We start from the raw sequence: 20203 nt of genomic DNA on the forward strand, positions 1-20203 counted from the left end.
GCCAGCCTGGACAACATAGCAAGACCCTGTCTTAAAAAAAAAAAATTAAAAATTAGCCAGGTATGATGGTGTATACCTGTAGCCCTAGCTACTCAGGAGGCTGAGGCAGGAGGATTGCTTGAGTCCTGGAGTTTCAGGATACAGTGAGCTATGATCACGCCATCTCACTCCAGCCTGGGCAACAGAGCAAGATTCTGTCTCTAAGAAAAGGAAAAAGAAAATGAATAGATAGTGGTATTAGATGTTAATGACATCAGTTATTTTTATTATTTATTCTTTATTAGAAACAGGTTAGTTGTCTGGAATTAAAGAACTACCATTTTTTTCTCCAACTTTCAAGAGCTGGTGAAGAAATGACATTGAGATTTAATAGATATAGTAGTAGTCATATATTAATAGAATAGAAACTGAGACTCTAGGAAAAAGATAGACATGAGATAAGGAGTAGGCATGGTAGACATTTCTAGATTATTTATGAAAATGTTTTAGAATTCTTTTTTTTTTTTGGTTTGTCCTTTGGCATGGAGGGGAAAGCCAACCCATCAGGCGAGGCTCTGTTTTCTGCATTTTATCCTCTTTGATTCTTCTAGTTGGGATTGGAACAAGTAATTTCAATATGTTCTTAGCTGTGTTTTATCATACTCTTCATTTAAAGGTACTTTTAACAGTTGACTTAAAGAACACTGAGATGTGTTCTAGGATATTTATTGTATTGAAGAGCATTGTTTTATTTATTATAATTTTTATTGACATTTATTATTCTATGTCTGCTTGTTAACATTGGCTTTTTAAAGACTGAAGGAGCTTTAGGTTATGCGTATTGGGTCTGCACAACATTGCAAGATAAAAGCAACAGAGAAACAGAGCTGTACCAGTACAACATCCTCCAGATGAATGCTATTCCAGCAGCACAAGTTGTTTTGAATAAATACGTAGGTAAGGTACCTGTTATATAATAGCAAGATATTTGAATAGCTACTGGAATAATGTAAATAATTTTTAAAAGTAAAATTTTTTAATTTAATTCATTTCAAATTAAATATTGGTGTTCTTTAAGATGTGAATTTGCCTTCTCTTTGCAGTGGCGAAGCAGTCTTTACTTTGTAAATTTTACTAAAGGCTTTTGAAGAAAGATAAAAATTGTTACCTAATGATGCAAGATAAAAGTAATTTCCTTATTATAGTGGAGAGTGTATTACAGTGGAATGTATTAATACACTGTCCACTATACACTAGAACAGTTGCTGCTGTTCTAGCTTTGCCTTTTACTTTCTCTCCAGTCTTAGGCCAAGTGTTTTACCTCCCTTAACTTCTATTTGCTGCTTGGATAGTGGATATAACAATACCTGGATTGTAGAGTTGTGAGAACTAGGTGAGATAATATAAATGAAGTACCAAACCCAGTGACTGTAGCTTCCCCACTTAACACCTAATTTTTCTTGAAGATATTGGAAAAATACGTTTAGGTTTAGGAAGTTGACAGAGTGATGAAATTTTATTAACCATCTATTGTAATAATTTCTTGTCTTTTTAAATAAAACTACCATTGATTTTGGTTATTAATCTCTGCTCCACCAATTAGTAGCCTTGATTGAAACCTTGGGCATGCTACCAAAATTCTCAACAGGAAAGTATTTATTGCTTAGTGTTTAAATAAGGTGATTTGTACAAAATGTTATGCAGAGTGCCTGGCATATCCTAGATTCTCAAGAAAATGTTAGTTTCATTAACTTTTGACAAAATACTAATAAAGAAGCAAGGAGTTTAAGCAGGAATACTGAAAACAGTAAATATTGACAGTCAAATAATATAAAGAATCGGACAAGTTGTGAAAAACAGGAGAGAAAATGCCTCACTGTAGATATTGTGGGGATTGTGGCACTCTGCATGCATTTAGCCTGAGGCAGTAGACTAGGCAATTATTTTACCAACATCAGCACTTAGGGTAGGTTTGTCTTAGGGTGGGTGTGGCATGTGAATGCATGGATCTCCTCATGCTCATTTTTTATTTATTTATTTTTCTGAGACAGAGTCTCGCTCTGTCACCCAGGCTGGAGTGCAATGACACAATCTCAGCTCATTGCAACCTCCGCCTCCCAGGTTCAAGCCATTCTCACGCCTTAGCCTCCCGTTTAGCTGGGATTACAGGTGCATGCCACCATGCTTGGCTAATTTTTTGTATGTTTTGTAGAAACGGGGTTTCACTGTGTTTGCCAGGATGGTTTCAATCTCCTGACCTCGTGATCCACCTGCCTCAGCCTCCCAAAGTGCTGGGATTACAGGCGTGAGCCACTGCGCCTGGCCCTCATGCTTATTTTGACTCAGTTTTGTTGACTCTTTCTTTTGTGACTTGAAGGATTTTTCAAGAATAACTTTGACTATATGATTTTAACCTTAGTTGTTGATCTTAGAACCTAACAATCATAAGATATGGTTACGATGTACTTTGTTAAATAATCTAAAGGATTTGAAGGCTTACTTTCCACTACTGCTTTTAAGTAGATTATATCAGATATGTTTCTTTTTCTACATTTTACCTTCTTAGATAGGTAATCATCCAACGGGTTCACTTTGCCCACTGCATAGACAGAGCCAATTTATCAAGACAGGGGAATTGCAATAGAAAAAGAGTAATTAATGCAGAGCCAGCTGTGCGGGGGACTAGAGTTTTATTATTACCGAAATCAGTCTCCCCGAGTAAGCATTTGGGGATCAGCATGTTTAAGAATAATTTGGTGGATGGTGGTGGACAGGCCCTGAGTTGGAAGTGCTGACTGGTTGCTTCGGAGATGAAATCATAGGGATTTGAAGCTGTCTTCTTGCACAGAGTCAGTTCCTGGGTGGGACCACAAGATCAGATGAGCCAGTTTATCAGTCTGGGTGATGCCAGCTGATCCATCAAGTGCGGGCTCTGAATAGTGATGTTATCCCCAGGAGCAATTTGGGGAGGGTCAGAATCTTGTAGCCTCCAGCTGCAGGACTCCTAAACCATAATTAATCTTTTGACTAATTCGTTAGTCCTGCAAAGGCAGGTCTAGTCCCCAGGCAAGGAGGGGGTTTGTTTTGGGAAAGGGCTGTTGTCGTCTTTGTTTCTAACTATAAACTATAAACCAAGTTCCTCCTATTTTTAGTTTAGCCTGCACCCAGGAATGAATGAGGACAACATGGAGGTTAGAAGCAAGATAGAGTTAGGTCAGATTTCTGTCACCGTTTCAGTTATAATTTTGAAATGGTGGTTTCAGACACATGATGTTTTTTGACATTAAAATTTCAAAATACTGCACTGAAAGTACTAGACTTACCTTCTGTTTCTAGTGTACAATACTGACTTTGTTATTTTTTTTTAAAATACATACATTTTGGAACAGAACCACCAAGAGAAATTATTGCTTAATTTAATCATAGGAAGGTTTAAGTAATTAGCCAAAGAACTGAATTTCCTTATAAATCTCATGACTGGTTTTAACAAGAACTATAATTTCAAGTTATGATCCTTTGGGCATAAAAATGTTTAAATCCTAAAATACAACTAAAAATCAAATATAACTATTAAACATTATTCAGTGATTAGAAGAGTTAATAAAGTTTTTACTGTCATATTATATTCAAGATAAAATCAGGCCGCTATTCTTAACAGTGTAAGTGATCTCACGAGGTAATCTGGTATTTTAAGATACTGAAAAAATAAAACTAATATTTTGTTAGTACCATCAGTATGCGTATGTAAAAATGAAGATATTTCTCATTTTCTAGAAAGAATTCAGAACTATGCTCCAGCTTTCACAATGTTGGGTTACTTAAACGAACATCTGCAACTCAAAAAGGAAGCAGCAAATGCATACCAAAGGTAAACTACATTTAATTGTGATAGATGCAGGAGGAAGATGAGGGGAGGGGTTCCTGGAGAATCTCTGACTGGCCTGTGCATTGGGAGAACGGGGTGAAGCCGGGGGAAGTTCACGCCATTTGTAGGCAGAGAGGAACCTGGCCTCTTCATTTCTTGTGTGTGTGGCCTGGAATCAATCTGTGAGACGGGGGCCTGTTAGCAGGAACCCCTCTCGCTTTGCTAAGAGGATTTTTTCTTTTTTCCTTTTCACCCAATAAATCCATTCCCCTCACCCTTCAATATGTCTGCATGCCTAACTCTTCCTGCTTGTATGACAAGGACCTGGTTTTAGCTGAACTAAGGAACCAAGTTCTACATCAATTGCAATGCAATCATTGTTTATCAGTTAGCTTTTCAAATGTTAGTTTCATTCTCAGGAAGAAGGTACTAAATAATTGTTTTGACTCCTTTCCTGATGTTTCCTTGTATACTATTATTACATCTTAGAAGGTGAAAAGATGTGGTCCCAAATTTTCAGCTATATTTTGTTTTTTGTTGCTCATCTTAAGGAGGTGGGGTAGGGAAATTGAGAGAGAGAAATCGATAGAAAAGAAAGAAGAAACAAAACAAAAACTTACCAGATGTTTAGAAAAGTCTGTCTTTTAAGAACTTATCTGTCTAACTTTATTAGATTTGAAAATGTGTTCAGTGAGACAAGAAATAAGAACATTGTGATGTGTTTGTTTGAATGACTTTAATATCTACTATGTATTTATTCATTTAATAAATATTTGTTGACTACTGTGTGCCAAGCAGTGTTCTTGGCACTGGCTATTTTGCAGCAAATTAAAAAAGACAACGGCCTTGTTCTCATGGAACATGTGTTCTGTGGCTGAGAGACATGATGAGCTAATAAACATCTGTGATGATAATAATTGCTAAGAAAGAAAATTAAAGTAGGGTAAAGGGCCAGAGAATTCAGGGCAGGAAGTGACATTTCAGGTGAGTTTAAGAATGGATAGATTAACTAAGAAGGCAGTTGAGGCCTGACTTAAGTGAACTGAGGCCACAAGCCACTTGTTTATCTGGGCAGGACGATTCTAGGCAGAAGGAACAGCAAGAGAAGTGGAGAAGTGGAGGAGTAGATTTGGCATGTTTACAAAATAAGAAAGCCAGTGTGCTGCAATGGAATGACCAGCTGGAGAGTGGTAGGAAATGAAATCTACATAAATTTCTATGTAAATTAATGGATAGGTGATAAGAAAATAACTATTGATCTCATGACCAACTACTAGATGAAATGTAGAAAGACCTGGTTGCCTAATCTCTGAGGCACATTATTGCCCTAAATCTAAATAAATATTTACAGGAAGCCTTGTCAAGTGAAAAATAATTGAGGTGTCCTGAATGCTTTGCCATATCCTTTTATAGATCTCTTTGTAGTTCAAAGGAGTAATCACTAGATGGTACTGGAGCTTGTGTAATCAAGAAGTTATTTTTCCAGGTGTGTATGGAAAGAAGTATGTGAAAATAAATGTATATGAAAAACCACTATTTTGCTTCTTTCAAAGCCAACAAACTTAACAGTAAACTATAAATATGACAGACTGCAACAGTGAGCAAGATTTTTAAACAGAGAAAACTAGGCAGCTAGGGTGTTGGTTTTTTTTTTTTGCAATAGCAAATGACATATATATAAATGACATAAATAAAAACGACATATCGTTATTATTGCAGATATTGTGAATTTAACATTGGTTGCACCTTAGGCTTAAAATGACATCTCCACAGTCACTTGGGTGTGTGTACCACTTTCTTGACTGATCATCACTGCTGTTTTCTGCTTTAAACAAGTATTTGATGATTGAAACCACAAATTAGGCATACATCTAAATAGGGGTATAGTTTTTCATCTCTATAATACTGTCTTTAGGCTTCTCTAGCAAATTCTTGTTTTTCATGCAACATCAGGGAGATAGAAAGTCTTTGTTGGCTATTTCTCCCTAGCCTGTCCTCTTTAATGGGAACAAAAATAAAAACCAAAAATCTTGTTAAATATCCAACTCTTTTTAGTCGTTAAGACATTTCCCTGCCTGCCCATAGGGAACTGAGCGTAAGAAGAAAATACACGTTGTCAGCAGGTTACTTATTCCAATCCTTGAGGGACTTCTAGTGACTAGTCCTCTTCCCTCAACTTACTTTTCTCTAAGTATTTTTTCTGTATGTACAAGCAAGGATGCATGAAAGCATTCAATTTCCTGGATTCCTAACTCAAACTACTAATATATAAATAGTTTCAAGAATGTTTTCTATGAACTCCAAATATGTCAAAACTTTAAACTGTGACATAGTTATTTCCCATATTTAGATTTTTGGAATATTTAGAGCTCAAATGTAATAAATTTCACTTACTAAGAGGTCATTTAGATATTATTTTCCCAACAGTTTAAAATCTAAATATCTGTAAGTGCTTTTGTTGTACCAACTTAATAAAATATGAATAAGCGATTATAACTAGCACCAAAGAATTAGTAGAACTAAATGAACAGATATCTGTGGATTCAGCTAAAGAGGAAGGTAACAGAATGCTATTGCACAGAGATAAATTAAAATACCTTGATTTTTTTTTTTTTAAGGGCAATTTTGTTGTTACAGAATGCAGAAGACCAAGATACTTACAATGTTGCGATAAGAAATTACGGCAGATTGTTATGGTAAGCATATTTTTTCTCCAATAATTCTATCAATTGATTGTATTTTTCTGGTGAAAGCTGTGGAACTGGTGATATGCTGACTAGTTCCCAGAACAGTGGGACATGTAGGATGCATAATTTCCATAGAAACAGGCTCTGTTAACAGTTTCCTGTACCTATGATGCTAACTAACCCCAGTGTGCTTTGTATGGAGCAGATTTAGAACTCATGGTTTGTTGACTGGAGATGAGAACATTTGGAAGAGAGGTAGTGGCCATCTCTAATAGTAGAAGTCTAGTAGAGGAATTAGATTTATTCTGATTTGCTATATATTCTTAAACTGAGGATGGACATTAGGGATCCAGTAACCCCATTGAAATAGTACACAAAAATTGTTGTGTGGGTACCTTTTGGGGATGAGGAAGGAGCTCTATATCTTTCCTCAGTTTTTCAGAGACTTCTAACTCTAAAAAAGAATAAAAGAAAGAAAGATTAAGAACCAGTTGTTTTAGAGGGTAGAACTAACACCAGAGGATGGAAGTATTGTAGGAGGAAGGTTTTTGATTCAAGTTAAGGCAGCATCCTAGAGTGCCCTAAACTTGAATGGTGCAGTTTGCAAAACACTGTTAAAACTATACTTTGATGCTTTAGGATCAGTGCCACATCTTTTAAGGAGCTACATGGTAGACCTTAGGTAGCCAGTTATTTTCTTTTATAACTGTGTACTTGAAAAATATCCAGAATTGGAAAATTATACTGTTCTGACTGCCTCTCCTTTTAATCATTTAAACTGTTAATAATTAAAAGTTGAAAAAATATTTAAAAATTGAAAGAGCTGTCAGTTCCAAGATTTTGTTGAAGTAGAGGACAGATATAGTGTATGGAATAAAGTATCTGTTCTTTTTTAGTTTTGATGTTTTATATAATCTAAGTACTAATGTAAGTATTTTAGAAGAAAATGTATACCTTCAATTGAAAACAGATTGTCTGTTTTTTTAAAATTTACTTTTATGAAATGTATGAAATGTGCAAACATGCAGTGAGTAATAGAATAATTTAATGAAAACTCACCAATCAAATTATATCTTAAAATTCTGTCAGCTTGTTTCAGGTTACTTTTCTTTCTTTTTTTTTGAGATGGAGTCTCGCACTGTTGCCCGGGCTAGAGTGCAGTGACATGATCTCGGGTCACTGCAACCTCCACCTCCGGGGTTCAAGAGATTCTCGGCTGGGTGCGGTGGCTCAAGCCTGTAATCCCAGCACTTTGGGAGGCCGAGATGGGCGGATCACGAGGTCAGGAGATCGAGACCATCCTGGCTAACACGGTGAAACCCCGTCTCTACTAAAAAATACAAAAAAAAAAACTAGCCGGGTGAGGTGGCGGGTGCCTGTAGTCCCAGCTACTCCGGAGGCTGAGGCAGGAGAATGGGGTAAACCCGGGAGGCGGAGCTTGCAGTGAGCTGAGATCCGGCCACTGCACTCCAGCCCAGGCGACAGAGCGAGACTCCGTCTCAAAAAAAAAAAAAAAAAAGAGAGAGAGATTCTCCTGTCTCAGCCTCCTGAGTAGCTGAGATTACAGGTGCCCACCACCATGGCCAGCTAATTTTTTGTATTTTTAGTAGAGACGGAGTCTCACCGTGTTGGCCAGGCTGGTCTCGAACTCCTGACCTCATGATTCACCCACCTTGACCTCCCAAAGTGCTGGAATTACAGGCGTGAGCCACCGCACCCAACCTTCAGGTTACTTTTTCCAGAAAAATTTCAGATAGATTCATTGAAGCACCCACATTCCCTTCCGTAGTTCCATTCTTTTCTCCACAAAAGCACGCACATCTTAGAAGATAGTGTTCATTTAAAGAAATACTTTCTATATATATGTATGTATCCATAAACAATCTAAGGTAGTCCTCTTTCCTTTATCAGAATTTAAGTGTTGATTTTGTAAGTTCTTTCACTTTTTAAAAACTTACTTATAAGTGAAGGTTGCCTATATTTTTAGCCCCCATTCATATCCTCAAAGATTAAAAAGATTTTATAAAAAGATTTCCACAACACATTAAAAATAAAAACAGATTCAGATTATGGTGATGGATACCAGAAAGAAGAATCTTAAATCTCTTCAGATGATGGCGGTTGAGCTTATACAAGTTCCTTTTATCTTTAAGCAAAAACAAGTTATTTTTCTGTTATTAATAAGTATTGCACTTTAGTATATATTACAGTTTATATTTTCCTGGCCCCCCCCCTCCTTTTTTTTTAAGATGGAGTTTCTCTCTTGTTGCCCAGGCTGGAGTGCAGTGGTTCGATCTTGGCTCATTGCAACCTCTGCCTCCCGGGTTCAAGTGATTCTCCTGCCTCAGCCTCTCCAGTAGTTGGAATTACAGGCGCCCGCCACCACGCCTGGGTAACTTTTGTATTTTTTTAGTAGAGATGGGGTTTCATCATGTTGGCCAGGCTAGGCTGGTCTTGAACTCCTGACCTCAAGTGACCCGCCCATCTCGGCCTCCCAATGTGCTGGGATTACAGGTGTGAGCCGCTGCGCCCGGCCTCCTCTCTTAAACACAAAAAAGAATAATGTTTTTGTTCATGGAATTTTAGTGTGTCAATATGCCCTCCAGAAAAGAAAAATGTGCAGATAAACAGTTTACACAAAAGATAGGTTTGATTCTGACTAGGCATTTTATGACTTGTTAAGCTTAGCAAAGATGCTAGAACCATACTCATAGGGTAATATTTAATTAGGTATTAAGCTTTAAAAAATTAGAGATCCATATAAAAGTCAACTTGGAATTATTTTTATAATTTGGGATTTTAATTAAAGTTTGTTAAAAAAAAGAGAGAGACAATTTGTAATTTTGTAGACCACTATAAAAAAGGAAGTACACATGAAATTATCAGAAGAAACTTAGTGTAAAGTATTATTATTTTTTTTGAGATGAGTCTTGCTCTGTCTTGCTCAGGCTAGAGTGCAGTGGTACAATCTCGCCTCACTACAGCCTCCGCCTACCGGGTTCAAGCAATTCTCCCGCCTCAGCCTCCTGAGCAGCTAGGATTACAGGCATGCACCACCATGTCGGGCTACGTTTTGTGTTTTTAGTAGAGATGGGGTTTCACCATGATGGCCGGGCTGGTCTCGAACTCCTGACCTTGTGATCCACCGTCCCCCCCCACCCCCCTCAGCCTCCCACGTGCTGGGATTACAGATGTGAGCCACTGCACCCGGCCCAACTTAGTGTAATTGTGTCTCTGTATTTTGATGATACATGCCAGAATTACTTTTGATATTAAAAGTAAGTTGTGTTTTACTTCTTAGTTCCATTGGCGAATATGATAAAGCTATCCAGGCTTTTAAGTCAACACCCCTGGAAGAGTTAGAAGATATCATAGGTTTTGCTTTGGCTTTATTCATGAAGGGGCTTTATAAAGAGAGCAGCAAAGGTAAGAATATTGCCCTGAAGCTAAAGGACATGTCTTTTCTGGAGTTGAGTTTAATCGTGATGAGCATACGTACAGAAAGATGTAATAATGAGATGGGGTGGGGGTTGCAATGTTTATTAAAATCTGACTAGGAGTCAGGAGCAATACTAGGCACTTTTTATCTGTTACCTCATTTAGAATGTTATTATGATGAGTAGTCTTTATAGTAGTGTTATGAGCTGAGTATTTATTATACAAATGAGGCAACTGAGGCCCAAGATCACTTATGACAAATATGTGACTTAGCATTTGAAAGCAAATGTTTACTGCTCTACACTGCTTAGATATTAATTTCTGATAAATGAAGACCTCAACCATGTTAGTAATAGATTTTGATTTCTCCAAATATGTTAAATGATGCATTTTCACATATATGGGCTTAGCCCACATGTGTATAGAGCACTTAAGTATCTACTGCTTGATGGAGTTGCTTGGCTGCACGTGGGAATTCTGGTGATATCTCAGTGGCTGCAGGCCTCTGCTTTGGCTCTTAAAGACAGTGACCTAGATTCCCATATAGATTCTGAGGGTAGAAGTTAGAGATTGTCGCATAATAATCCTAATCATACCTGAGAATCACCTTGGAACACTGAAAACAAGTTAGATTATTATAAATTTTTATTCTATCTGCTTGAGAACAGGAGAATACAAAGATGTAATTGTATTTAGACCTTTCTGAAAAATAGGATTCGGAAAGAAAAAATCCCATGCTTGATCAATCAGGATGGCTTTTATATTGTTTTGTTTGTTTTCAATTTTATGTAACAGCCTATGAGAGAGCCTTGTCTATTGTTGAATCAGAGCAAGACAAAGCGCATATCTTGACAGCTCTGGCAATAACTGAATATAAACAAGGAAAAATGGATGTAGCCAAGACATTGCTATTTAAATGGTACGTATAGTTGACATCAACATTTAACATGACCAGATACTTAAATATTTGGGTTGAGATTTGGAGCAATGTAAAATGAAGTTCTTAATGCTTTAGGAACTTGTGGGTGAACAAAAGGGATTGGGCCCACCTGGTTCTGAATTGATAGTCACAGGTGGAACTACAGATTGTGATTTAATTCTTAGCCCTTGATCTATTGGATCTTTCAAAACTGTCCTATACTCTGTTGCATATTTTTTTTTTAAAGATAATCTGATCACCTGATAAGTAGTATCCTAAAATTTTAATGAAGATAGTTGTAATGAAGTCTTGTTTTTTGGCTTCTTGGATTCCCAAAGAGATGTTTTCTTCTTTCCTTTTCAAGATAACCTGTTAAAAGGTTCATTTAAAGGTGAATCTTTTTAAAAATGAGTAACAAAACTTAAAATTATTTCTGTGTTTTTGGAGTAAGTTAATAAAATAATGACCTGTGTTATTTGTGGTTACTTATATAATATTTTCTAACTTCTTGAAGATTATTTTTTTAGAAAATTGGCCTTAATTCCTTCACAAGCAGTAGTAATTAATTCATGCTATTGAACAGTGGCCTCAATGAGTGTTTTATTGGCATTTTTGAGTGGTACTAATCTTCATGGTACAGAGATATTCTCCCACTGCAAAAAGTTCATATCCTTGCCTCCCACCTACTAAGTGGTAATATTAGCACTCCTCAGTCATTGTGACAACAAAAAAATTGCCTCTGTAACTACCCCATCTCCAAAGGTGGGGGGATAGAGATGGTTAGATGGTACTGGTTGAGAACCAGTTCTATAGGATAAACTTGACATGTGTTTATTTGATGTAATGCCTTTGCCTTATCCTGTGCCATTACAGTCATTTCCTTGTCTAATAAATAAGCAATTTTTTTTTCTTCCTCTTTACTGGTTAGGAAAAACCAACCCATTTAAAAGAAAATCCTGTCACTTTACATGCCTATATCCTTTTAACATGTATCTATGGTTATATATAACATGTTTTGAGAACTTAAATTTGCAAATGCTTGGTGACAAGAATCATAGATAATAATGATGACTGCAGTTATCAAGGGCAAAAGTAACCCCATATTAGAGTCATTAGATTTGTCTTTGATTACTGCTTAAGACAGGAAATGGAAGTGGGAGAAAAAATAACAATATAATCTTTTTTTCCCCTTCACCTATGTAAAGGAAAACCTTTACACCTATGTTTTATGTTGTTGGATCCAAGCCTAGGTTTTTTGTTTTTTTATGTTTCTTTCTTTGTTTTTGATTTTCTGCACGTCTTCACCCAAGCTTGACACTACCAACTGCTTCCATCTCTACCCACTGGCATTCTTTTGTTTGATTTTCTTTCTATGAAAAGTTCCATTACTTAACCTATATTGCTGTTGTTTGGCATTCATATATTGGGAACTGAGCAATGTACTAGGCACTGATTTAAGGGGAACAGGATTTAGTTCATTATGTGAAAAAAATCTGGTTACCAACTTTATACACTTTATGATAATAAATAACCATGTGTAAAATCCTGAGAACATGGTAAAATACAACATACGGGTATTGAGCATTCAGCACATGTTTGCTTAATATTAGAATGTAGTCATTTCAGTCATAATTTAGATTTTGTTTATTAATAAGTATTAAATTAGGTAGTTTTTTTTTTTTTTCCATTGAGCAAGGCACAAATTAGAATTTCTTTTTTTGTTATCAATATTGAAATTTGTACTTTACTATTTGCTTTTTGGCTTTTTTAGTTGTACCCATTAGCCATGTGGTTATTTGCTAGACATGACACTGACTGACATACTTCCATATTTGGACACATATGTATTAACTCTTATTGTAAAAAGAGTTACTATGGATACTTTACGTAAGCTATTTACTTCAGAGCTGCCTCAGAAAATTCATGATTTCATACCTGTTTGTCAAAATGAAGTACAAAACTCTTAATTTCCCCCTTCCAAAAATAGTCCAAAGAGGTAATGGTAGATATGTGATATTTTATAATGTTATAAATATTTCTGTTATATCTCAATGAGCATTGTTTAAAACTTGGACCTGCTAAATTATTAGTTTATTTTTTATATAAGGTCACTTAAATGAAAAGTGATTAAAATATATCTTTCCTGCATTGCCATCTACACAACATCAGATATTACAGATGTTAGATTGCATCTCAGTGTTAAATCTTCACCGATAGATGTACTTAGGTAAATCATGAAAATTATATTTATAACTATAGAAGTGAATTGTGAATGTAAAATGGTTATACCGTTTGGATAATGGCACTAGGCAGCATTTGTATAATAACTAATGACAAAAATTCATGGCTAGTGATGTATAAAATAGAATATTCTTTGAGTAAAATATTTCCCTTATTAATGATATAGAAGGAGGGATACAACAAAGAAATAACAATTTGAATGACAGTGTCAAATATTATTTTGATTTTAGTATTTCCTGTTTTGGTTTACTTGCATCTTAGAAGAGCATAATGACATTGTTTGATGAAGCCTAATTATGCTGGACTGTTTTGACCTGGTTTAACCCTTCTGATAGGAATTTGGGGATGAGAACTGAATAGTCTTTGCCTGGAGTGACATTACACTCTAGAATTTCCACTTTGGAGATTCCAACTTTTGGTTCCTGGTACAACAGACTTTATTTTTCTAGCCTAGCAATGCTCTAGAAGCAGAGGAATTCCAGTGCCTTTTAAAAGTTATGTGGTTTTCTTTTAAAAAGCCCCTGTTTTTGGAAAGTAGATCTGTTCATTATTTGCACATAAAATAAAACCACTTAAGTAAAAAAAAAAAGTTTAAAAAAATTCCTTTATTTTTATTGCACTATAAGATTCATAGTAATTATTATAAGTTTGATTGTTAGTGGAGAGCTAAGATTTTCTTTATTCAAATTAACTGGGATTCCTAAACATTAATAGATTTTCCTCCATAAGGCTAAGTCAGATATTATAGTTGAAAGAGGAAAAAAAATGCCAGATGTTTACATGTAAAATGTAAATTCTCCTTAAATTATAAAAATACTCATTTGGAGTAGAGTGGATGTAGAGACAATTTGTACTTATTATGTAAAGTGCTGGTTTCAATACCATAGAGCAAATAGGACAAAGCTTTTTCGGAATGATAAAAATCATGTTTTAATTGAAGAGTTTTTTTATTATTTATAACTTCTAATATTTTATTGGAACTCAACATTTTAGCAGAATTGTGCTGATTACTTACCTAGAACTGAAACTCAAAGAAGCTAATTTATATTTGTTTCTAAAACTTAATGTGTTAGTTCTCACACTGCTATAAGAAATACCTGAGACTGGGTAATTTACAGAGAAAAGAGGTTTAATTGGCTCAAGGTTCTGCAGACTGTACAGGAAGCATGGCAGCATTGCTTCTGGGGTGGCCTCAGGAAACTTACAATCATGGCAGGAAGTGAAGGGGAAGCAGGCATGTTTTATGTGGCCAGAGCAGGAGGAAGAGAGAGGGAGGCGCTGCACACTTTTAAACAACCAGATCATGTGAGAATTCACTATACAGTACTAAATGAAGATGGTGCTAAACCATTCATGAGAACTCTGCCTCATGATCCAATCACCTCCCACTAGGCCCATTGCCAACACTGGGGATTGCAATTCAACATGGGATTTGGGCGGGGACACAGATCCAAACCATATCACTTAGATATAATGACCAGAAAATAAGTTTAGCTTTTGTTGCTCAGTGAAAAGTCATTGATGCTTTTAACTGCTTCAATCAGGGAAATTGCTATCTCTAAACACCAAGAAATTTGCTTTTTTTTTTTTTGAGACGGAGTCTTACTCTGTCGCCCAGGCTGGAGTGCAGTGGCCAGATCTCAGCTCACTGCAAGCTCCGCCTCCTGGGTTTACGCCATTCTCCTGCCTCAGCCTCCCGAGTAGCTGGGACTACAAGCGCCCACCACCTCGCCCGGCTAGTTTTTTATATTTTTTAGTAGAGACGGGGTTTCACCGGGTTAGCCAGGATGGTCTCGATCTCCTGACCTTGTGATCCGCCCGTCTCAGCCTCCCAAAGTGCTGGGATTACAGGCTTGAGCCACCGCACCCGGCCCGAAATTTGCTTTTATATTAATCTTAAAGTTGAGTTGAGTTTGGTGAATCTTTAAAATTGCTTTTTATACTAAATAATGTTTTAATAGTTACAGTTAAAGACTACTGTAGTCATAGGCCGGGCATGGTGGCTCACGTCTGTAATCCCAGCACTTTGGGAGGCCGAGATAGGCGGATCACGAGGTCAGGCAATCGAGACCATCCTGGCTAACACAGTGAAACCCTGTCGCCATTAAAAATACAAAAAACTAGCTGGGTGTGGTGGCGGGTGCCTGTAGTGAGGCTGAGGCAGGAGAATGGCGTGAACCCGGGAGGCGGAGCTTGCAGTGAACCGAGACAGCGCCACTGCACTCCAGCCTGGGGGAGAGAGCGAAACTCTGTCTCAAACAAACAAACAAAAAAGAAACAAACAACTACTCTAGTCATAACTAACAGGTAATTTTAAAATATATTTACAGCTCTATCTTAAAGGAACCAACCACAGAAAGCCTTCAAGCCCTGTGTGCTCTAGGGTTGGCAATGCAGGATGCTACACTGTCAAAAGCAGCACTTAATGAGTTACTGAAGCACACCAAACACAAAGACAGTAATTATCAGAGGTGCCTTCTTGCATCAGCGATTTATGCACTCCAAGGTCGCAGTGTGGCAGTGCAAAAACAAGTATCTAAAGCTGTTCACAGGTAAATTCTGTATTTGTGAACTTGGAACCTAATTATACTTGATATCATTGCATTTGACATTTGGACTTTATTAATACTGTAAAATAAGGTAAGAATATACATTTGAAAACCACACCCTGGTTTTATGCAATTTTACACAGGACCTGACTATATATATTATTTTACCTATAAGGATTGTGTTTTTTTAATTCAATTGATAAGTTTGGCCCTCAGTCAGGTTAAGGCCCAAACTTTGTTTTACTATTAAAGCTCTTAATTCCCAAGTTTGTAATATTCTTAGTCTGTTGTCTGATACTGTCTAGATTGATGGTTTTAGTAATTTTCAGCGATTTAAAGATTCATTAATTTCTTCAAAATTTGAAAAAAGGAAAGCTGTCAGCAGCAGTGGTTAATTATTATATTTTTATTTTTAGCAGTAAAGTGTCGTGTCTGTAGTCTCTTTTCCTTTCAGAGTTCATTTTTATTAACAATCTCTGCTGATTTTTTAAAAATTATTTTAATATAAAGTTTATTCCTTATGTCATTTTTATTAGTAGTCATCTTCCTGCCATGCAATATTACTTATCCTATAACTTTTAATCTCTTTGTGTTTGAACACAATGTGTTAAATTTCCTTAACTTTTCTTATCTCATGACTTTATAAACATCCATTGTTGATTTTTTTCTTCTTATTTTCATAAAGACTGTTGGTGTACATAAGTGATATAAAGTATGTTTTCTGAAAATACTTTCAACCAAACATGCACAATTAATATGAACTTGTTTTAGATGTCTAAAAGGTTTTAAACTTAATAAATTGTTGATTGCTTGTACATTTTGTGGTTAAAGTAACTTGTCCCTAAGCCTGCTACTTTTGATGATCTCTGTAGCAACCCTGGTGACCCTGCTGTTTGGTCTCTGTTGTCTCGAGTTGTTGCACAGTATGCTCAACGAAATGCAAAGGTAAAGCAATGTTTCAAATTCTAGCAAAAAGATAAAATAACTTGTGGTAAATATGATAATTTTAAACTACGGCATTATTCTTCTGAAAGATAATTTATACAATGAAGAAAGTTCTGTTATTAGCTAAATTTTCAATTAGTCATTCAACGAATACTAGACTGAGTTTTCTCCATGTATCGTTGCACTGTTCTAGATGTTGTGGGAGCTACAAAGAAGTAGGAAGATCTTTTTGAACACATACAGATTATGTTAATGATATGTGATAAAATAATGTAACACTGCCAATAGTAAGCATTAGCTATGTGTTTTTGAATCCCAAAAGATAATTTTATTTAAAATCATCTTAAAGATAAGGCAGTAAGAACTAGAACACTGCTAATATACAAGTATATAATTATAGATATGAAGTCATTGACATTCTATAAAGGATTATACACTACATTTTAGTTTGTAACAGCCAGATATTTTCAGGAGTCTGTATTCTTCTATTAACTTCTGTGGTTAATATATCCTCTCATAGTTCACTTCACAAGTTGGTAAACATAATGGTAATAGCTAATGTTTTCAACAACTTACCATGACTAATAATTCCAATATCTGAAATCTACAAGACCTACACACTTGTTTGACGTCTGTGAGTCTTGTTTGTTATTCCTACTGAATTTCATTCTTGGTGGCTTGGTTTCTTTGTTTACCCAGTTGTGTGTACTTGAAAATTATTTCTAGGAATAATTTGAGGCCTAGAATTAAGGTACCTTTCTACAGAAATAATTTGTACTTGCTTCTGCTGGGTGCTTGGGAGGTCCACCAATCTGGGACTATGTTATACAAAGTTTAGAACTTGGGGTTTTTGGACCAAGCAGGCTACTTTGTGCCTGGGTTGCTAGTTCCTGAGACCTGGCTTAATTCTGATTCACCTTGAATCTTAGGGTGTGGCCTGCTGGGGTCTCAGCTTATTCTGATGTAGGTCTCCTCTATACTCACCTCCTTGTGTTAACCTGGGCCTTAATTTTTGTCCTACTAGCCCATGCATCCTTCAGGCTTAAAATTAAAATTTGTTAGTATTTGGGCCAGGCACGGTGGCTCATGGCTGTAATCCCAGCACTTTGGAAGGCCGAGGAGGATGGATTACCTGAGGTCAGGAGTTCATGACCAGCCTGGCTAACATGGTGAAACCCTCTCTCTACTAAAAATACAAACATTAGCTGGGCATGGTGGCATACACCTGTAGTCCCAGCTACTTGGGAGGCTGAGGCAGAAGAATCACTTGAACCCCGGGAGGCGGTGGTTGCAGTGAGCTGGGATTGTGCCACTGCACTCCAGCCTGGGCGACAGAGCAAGACTCCCTCTAAAAAAAAAAAAAAAAAGAAAAAAGAAAAAAAAAAGAAAAGAAATTGTTAGCATTTGCAAATGGCAGAAGTGGCTTCCCTGCTCACTTGTCTCTCTGAATTCCAGTTTTCCCTTTCAGTTTTGACCTGGTAAGTCCTTAATATCTTGTCAATCTTTCAGTACTTTTAAGAATATGTTTTTAAACTCTTTTTATCTCAGTGCTTTTCAAACTTTAATGTGCAACTGAAGTCACCTGGTGATCTTGTGAAAATGCAGATTCTAATTCTGTAGGCCTGAGACGGGACCCAATATTCTGCACATCTAACAACCTCTTAGAGAGTGTGGACACTGCGGATGCACAAGCCGCAGTTTGAGCAGCAGGGTTTTATTTCACATTTTTCATTATTTTTAATGAATGAGTTGGCTCAAAGGACCTGGGAGACCACTGTTATTCAACTCCAAAATTACCTGAATGAAGCGCTTTATTATGTGTTAGCTATCAGCATTTTTATAATCTCAACAACCATATGAAGTAGCTGCAATTATTTAAAGTTATAGATTTCAAATTGATCTAAATGAAAACCCTGTGATGCTACATGTATTTTTCTTATTTTTAGTATTGAGTTGATTATTGAAGCAATGATGAGCTTCATGGTGCCTTGAACTTTATTTATTTTACTGGAGTATGTAAGTTTTGAAAATACTATGTATTTTCATATACTAAGCCATGTTAATTTATCTTTGTGATCTTTCTCAGTCTTTATAATCTTTTATATTATTAGAAAATGTATACATTTGGTTGGTAAAATTACGTAACTTTTGAGCCTATAAACGAATATTTTGAAAGAAGAGTTGGTCACAGTAGAAAAGATTTCCTTTCACAAGATTATTAGTCTTTTCAAACAGTAATAATAAATTGATACTTTTAAGAAGGTTAGGAGTTGTAAAAGTGGTAAAACTGAACCTTTCCAGTGATTTAGTAGAAAGGCCTTATCAATCTTAAATTTACTTTTTCATGAAAGTTTTTGCATTTGTATGAATCATCAATATTTTCTGTTCTAGGGAGGTGTTGTAGCAGGAAATGTGGCTCATATTCTGGACTCAAATCACGGAAAGGTTAGTTTGTCCTAGTACAAAGGAAATATTGAATTTATTAAATAATGCTGATGAAGGAATAATAGTTTTCATAGCCTTAGTGATTATATCGTATCAAATAGAGCCTTTTAGTCAGTTTGAAAGAGAGGGAGCTATAAGGAAAATTGGCTAACATACTTCTTTTCTCTTATGTTGAAGGCGTTACTGTACACTGCAGTAAATCAGTTGGCTATGGGAAGCAGTTCAGGAGAAGATGAAAAAAATATTGCACTAAAGACCATTCAGAAGGCAGCTCTCCTTTCTCCAGGTGCGTATAATATCTATTTCATTAATTCCAATTTTTTTTTCTAAATACATATTTTGTAAGTGGGGGAAAAATCTTGCACACAATATATATTTTATTGGCATTGTCTATACCAGACAAAAATGTGCATAGTTTAGATCTTCTACAAGAGTTTGAGTGATTAAAGTATTTTGCACTATGTAAGTGTTTAATACAATATATAATGCTATCAGAAATGACTTTTTAAATTGATGCATTATAGATTCACATAGTTTCAAGGTGCATGTGATAATTCAGTACATTTATATTCTTGAATCTGGATTCTATCAATCTTGCATTTATTTGTGATTTATAGGAGCAAAGTTTATATTTCCATGAAATAAGTCAAAAGGGAATTTTAAGAAAATATTTCAAGATTTTGCATATCATTTGATTATCTGCTTTTGGCTACTGATAATTAAGAAAGCATCAATTATCGAAATAGGCCTAAAGGAATGTCTGCTTAATGATACTTTATTATTACCTGTTACTGAAAATCTGAACTATACATGTATTTTCAAGAAACAGTTTTATTTCCATTTTGCATCAATATGGTTTGAAGAGTTTCACCTATAGTTGCTAAATTATTTAACATACACATTTAGATATTTTTATGTGTAGTTAGATTCTTGAAGGATGGGGATGTATCTTGTGTGGTAACTTACAGATGCCACAGTTATGGCCTCACCTGAGCTAACTGTGTCATATATAGGCTGTTGATCACAAAGGTACTGAGGAGTGTTACTTAAGCTTGTTCCATCACTACTACTGGAAAAATGCCGTAGAAGACTGGAATGTCTAGCAATATAGGGTTATAAGGTATATTTTTACATA

The 20203-nt window shown here is 35.9% G+C and overlaps 1 protein-coding gene across 5 annotated transcripts in view; it reads left to right on the forward strand.

Moving 5' to 3' along the window:
- The window catches only part of TTC37 (tetratricopeptide repeat domain 37), a 98820-nt gene that overhangs the window by 43171 nt on the left and 35446 nt on the right, over positions 1-20203 (forward strand). For all 5 annotated transcript variants that reach the window (XM_033179097.1, XM_033179096.1, XM_033179099.1 and 2 more), the window contains 9 exons: positions 795-936; positions 3754-3847; positions 6463-6540; positions 9833-9957; positions 10765-10888; positions 15460-15681; positions 16551-16623; positions 19015-19068; positions 19246-19354. In XM_033179097.1, coding sequence (XP_033034988.1) covers positions 795-936; positions 3754-3847; positions 6463-6540; positions 9833-9957; positions 10765-10888; positions 15460-15681; positions 16551-16623; positions 19015-19068; positions 19246-19354 — 1021 coding nt within the window. The remainder of the gene's footprint in view (positions 1-794; positions 937-3753; positions 3848-6462; positions 6541-9832; positions 9958-10764; positions 10889-15459; positions 15682-16550; positions 16624-19014; positions 19069-19245; positions 19355-20203) is intronic.

Source organism: Trachypithecus francoisi, unplaced genomic scaffold (assembly GCF_009764315.1).
Source record: "Trachypithecus francoisi isolate TF-2019V2 unplaced genomic scaffold, Tfra_2.0 Lachesis_group2, whole genome shotgun sequence".
In the NCBI taxonomy this organism is placed as follows: Eukaryota; Metazoa; Chordata; class Mammalia; order Primates; family Cercopithecidae; genus Trachypithecus; species Trachypithecus francoisi.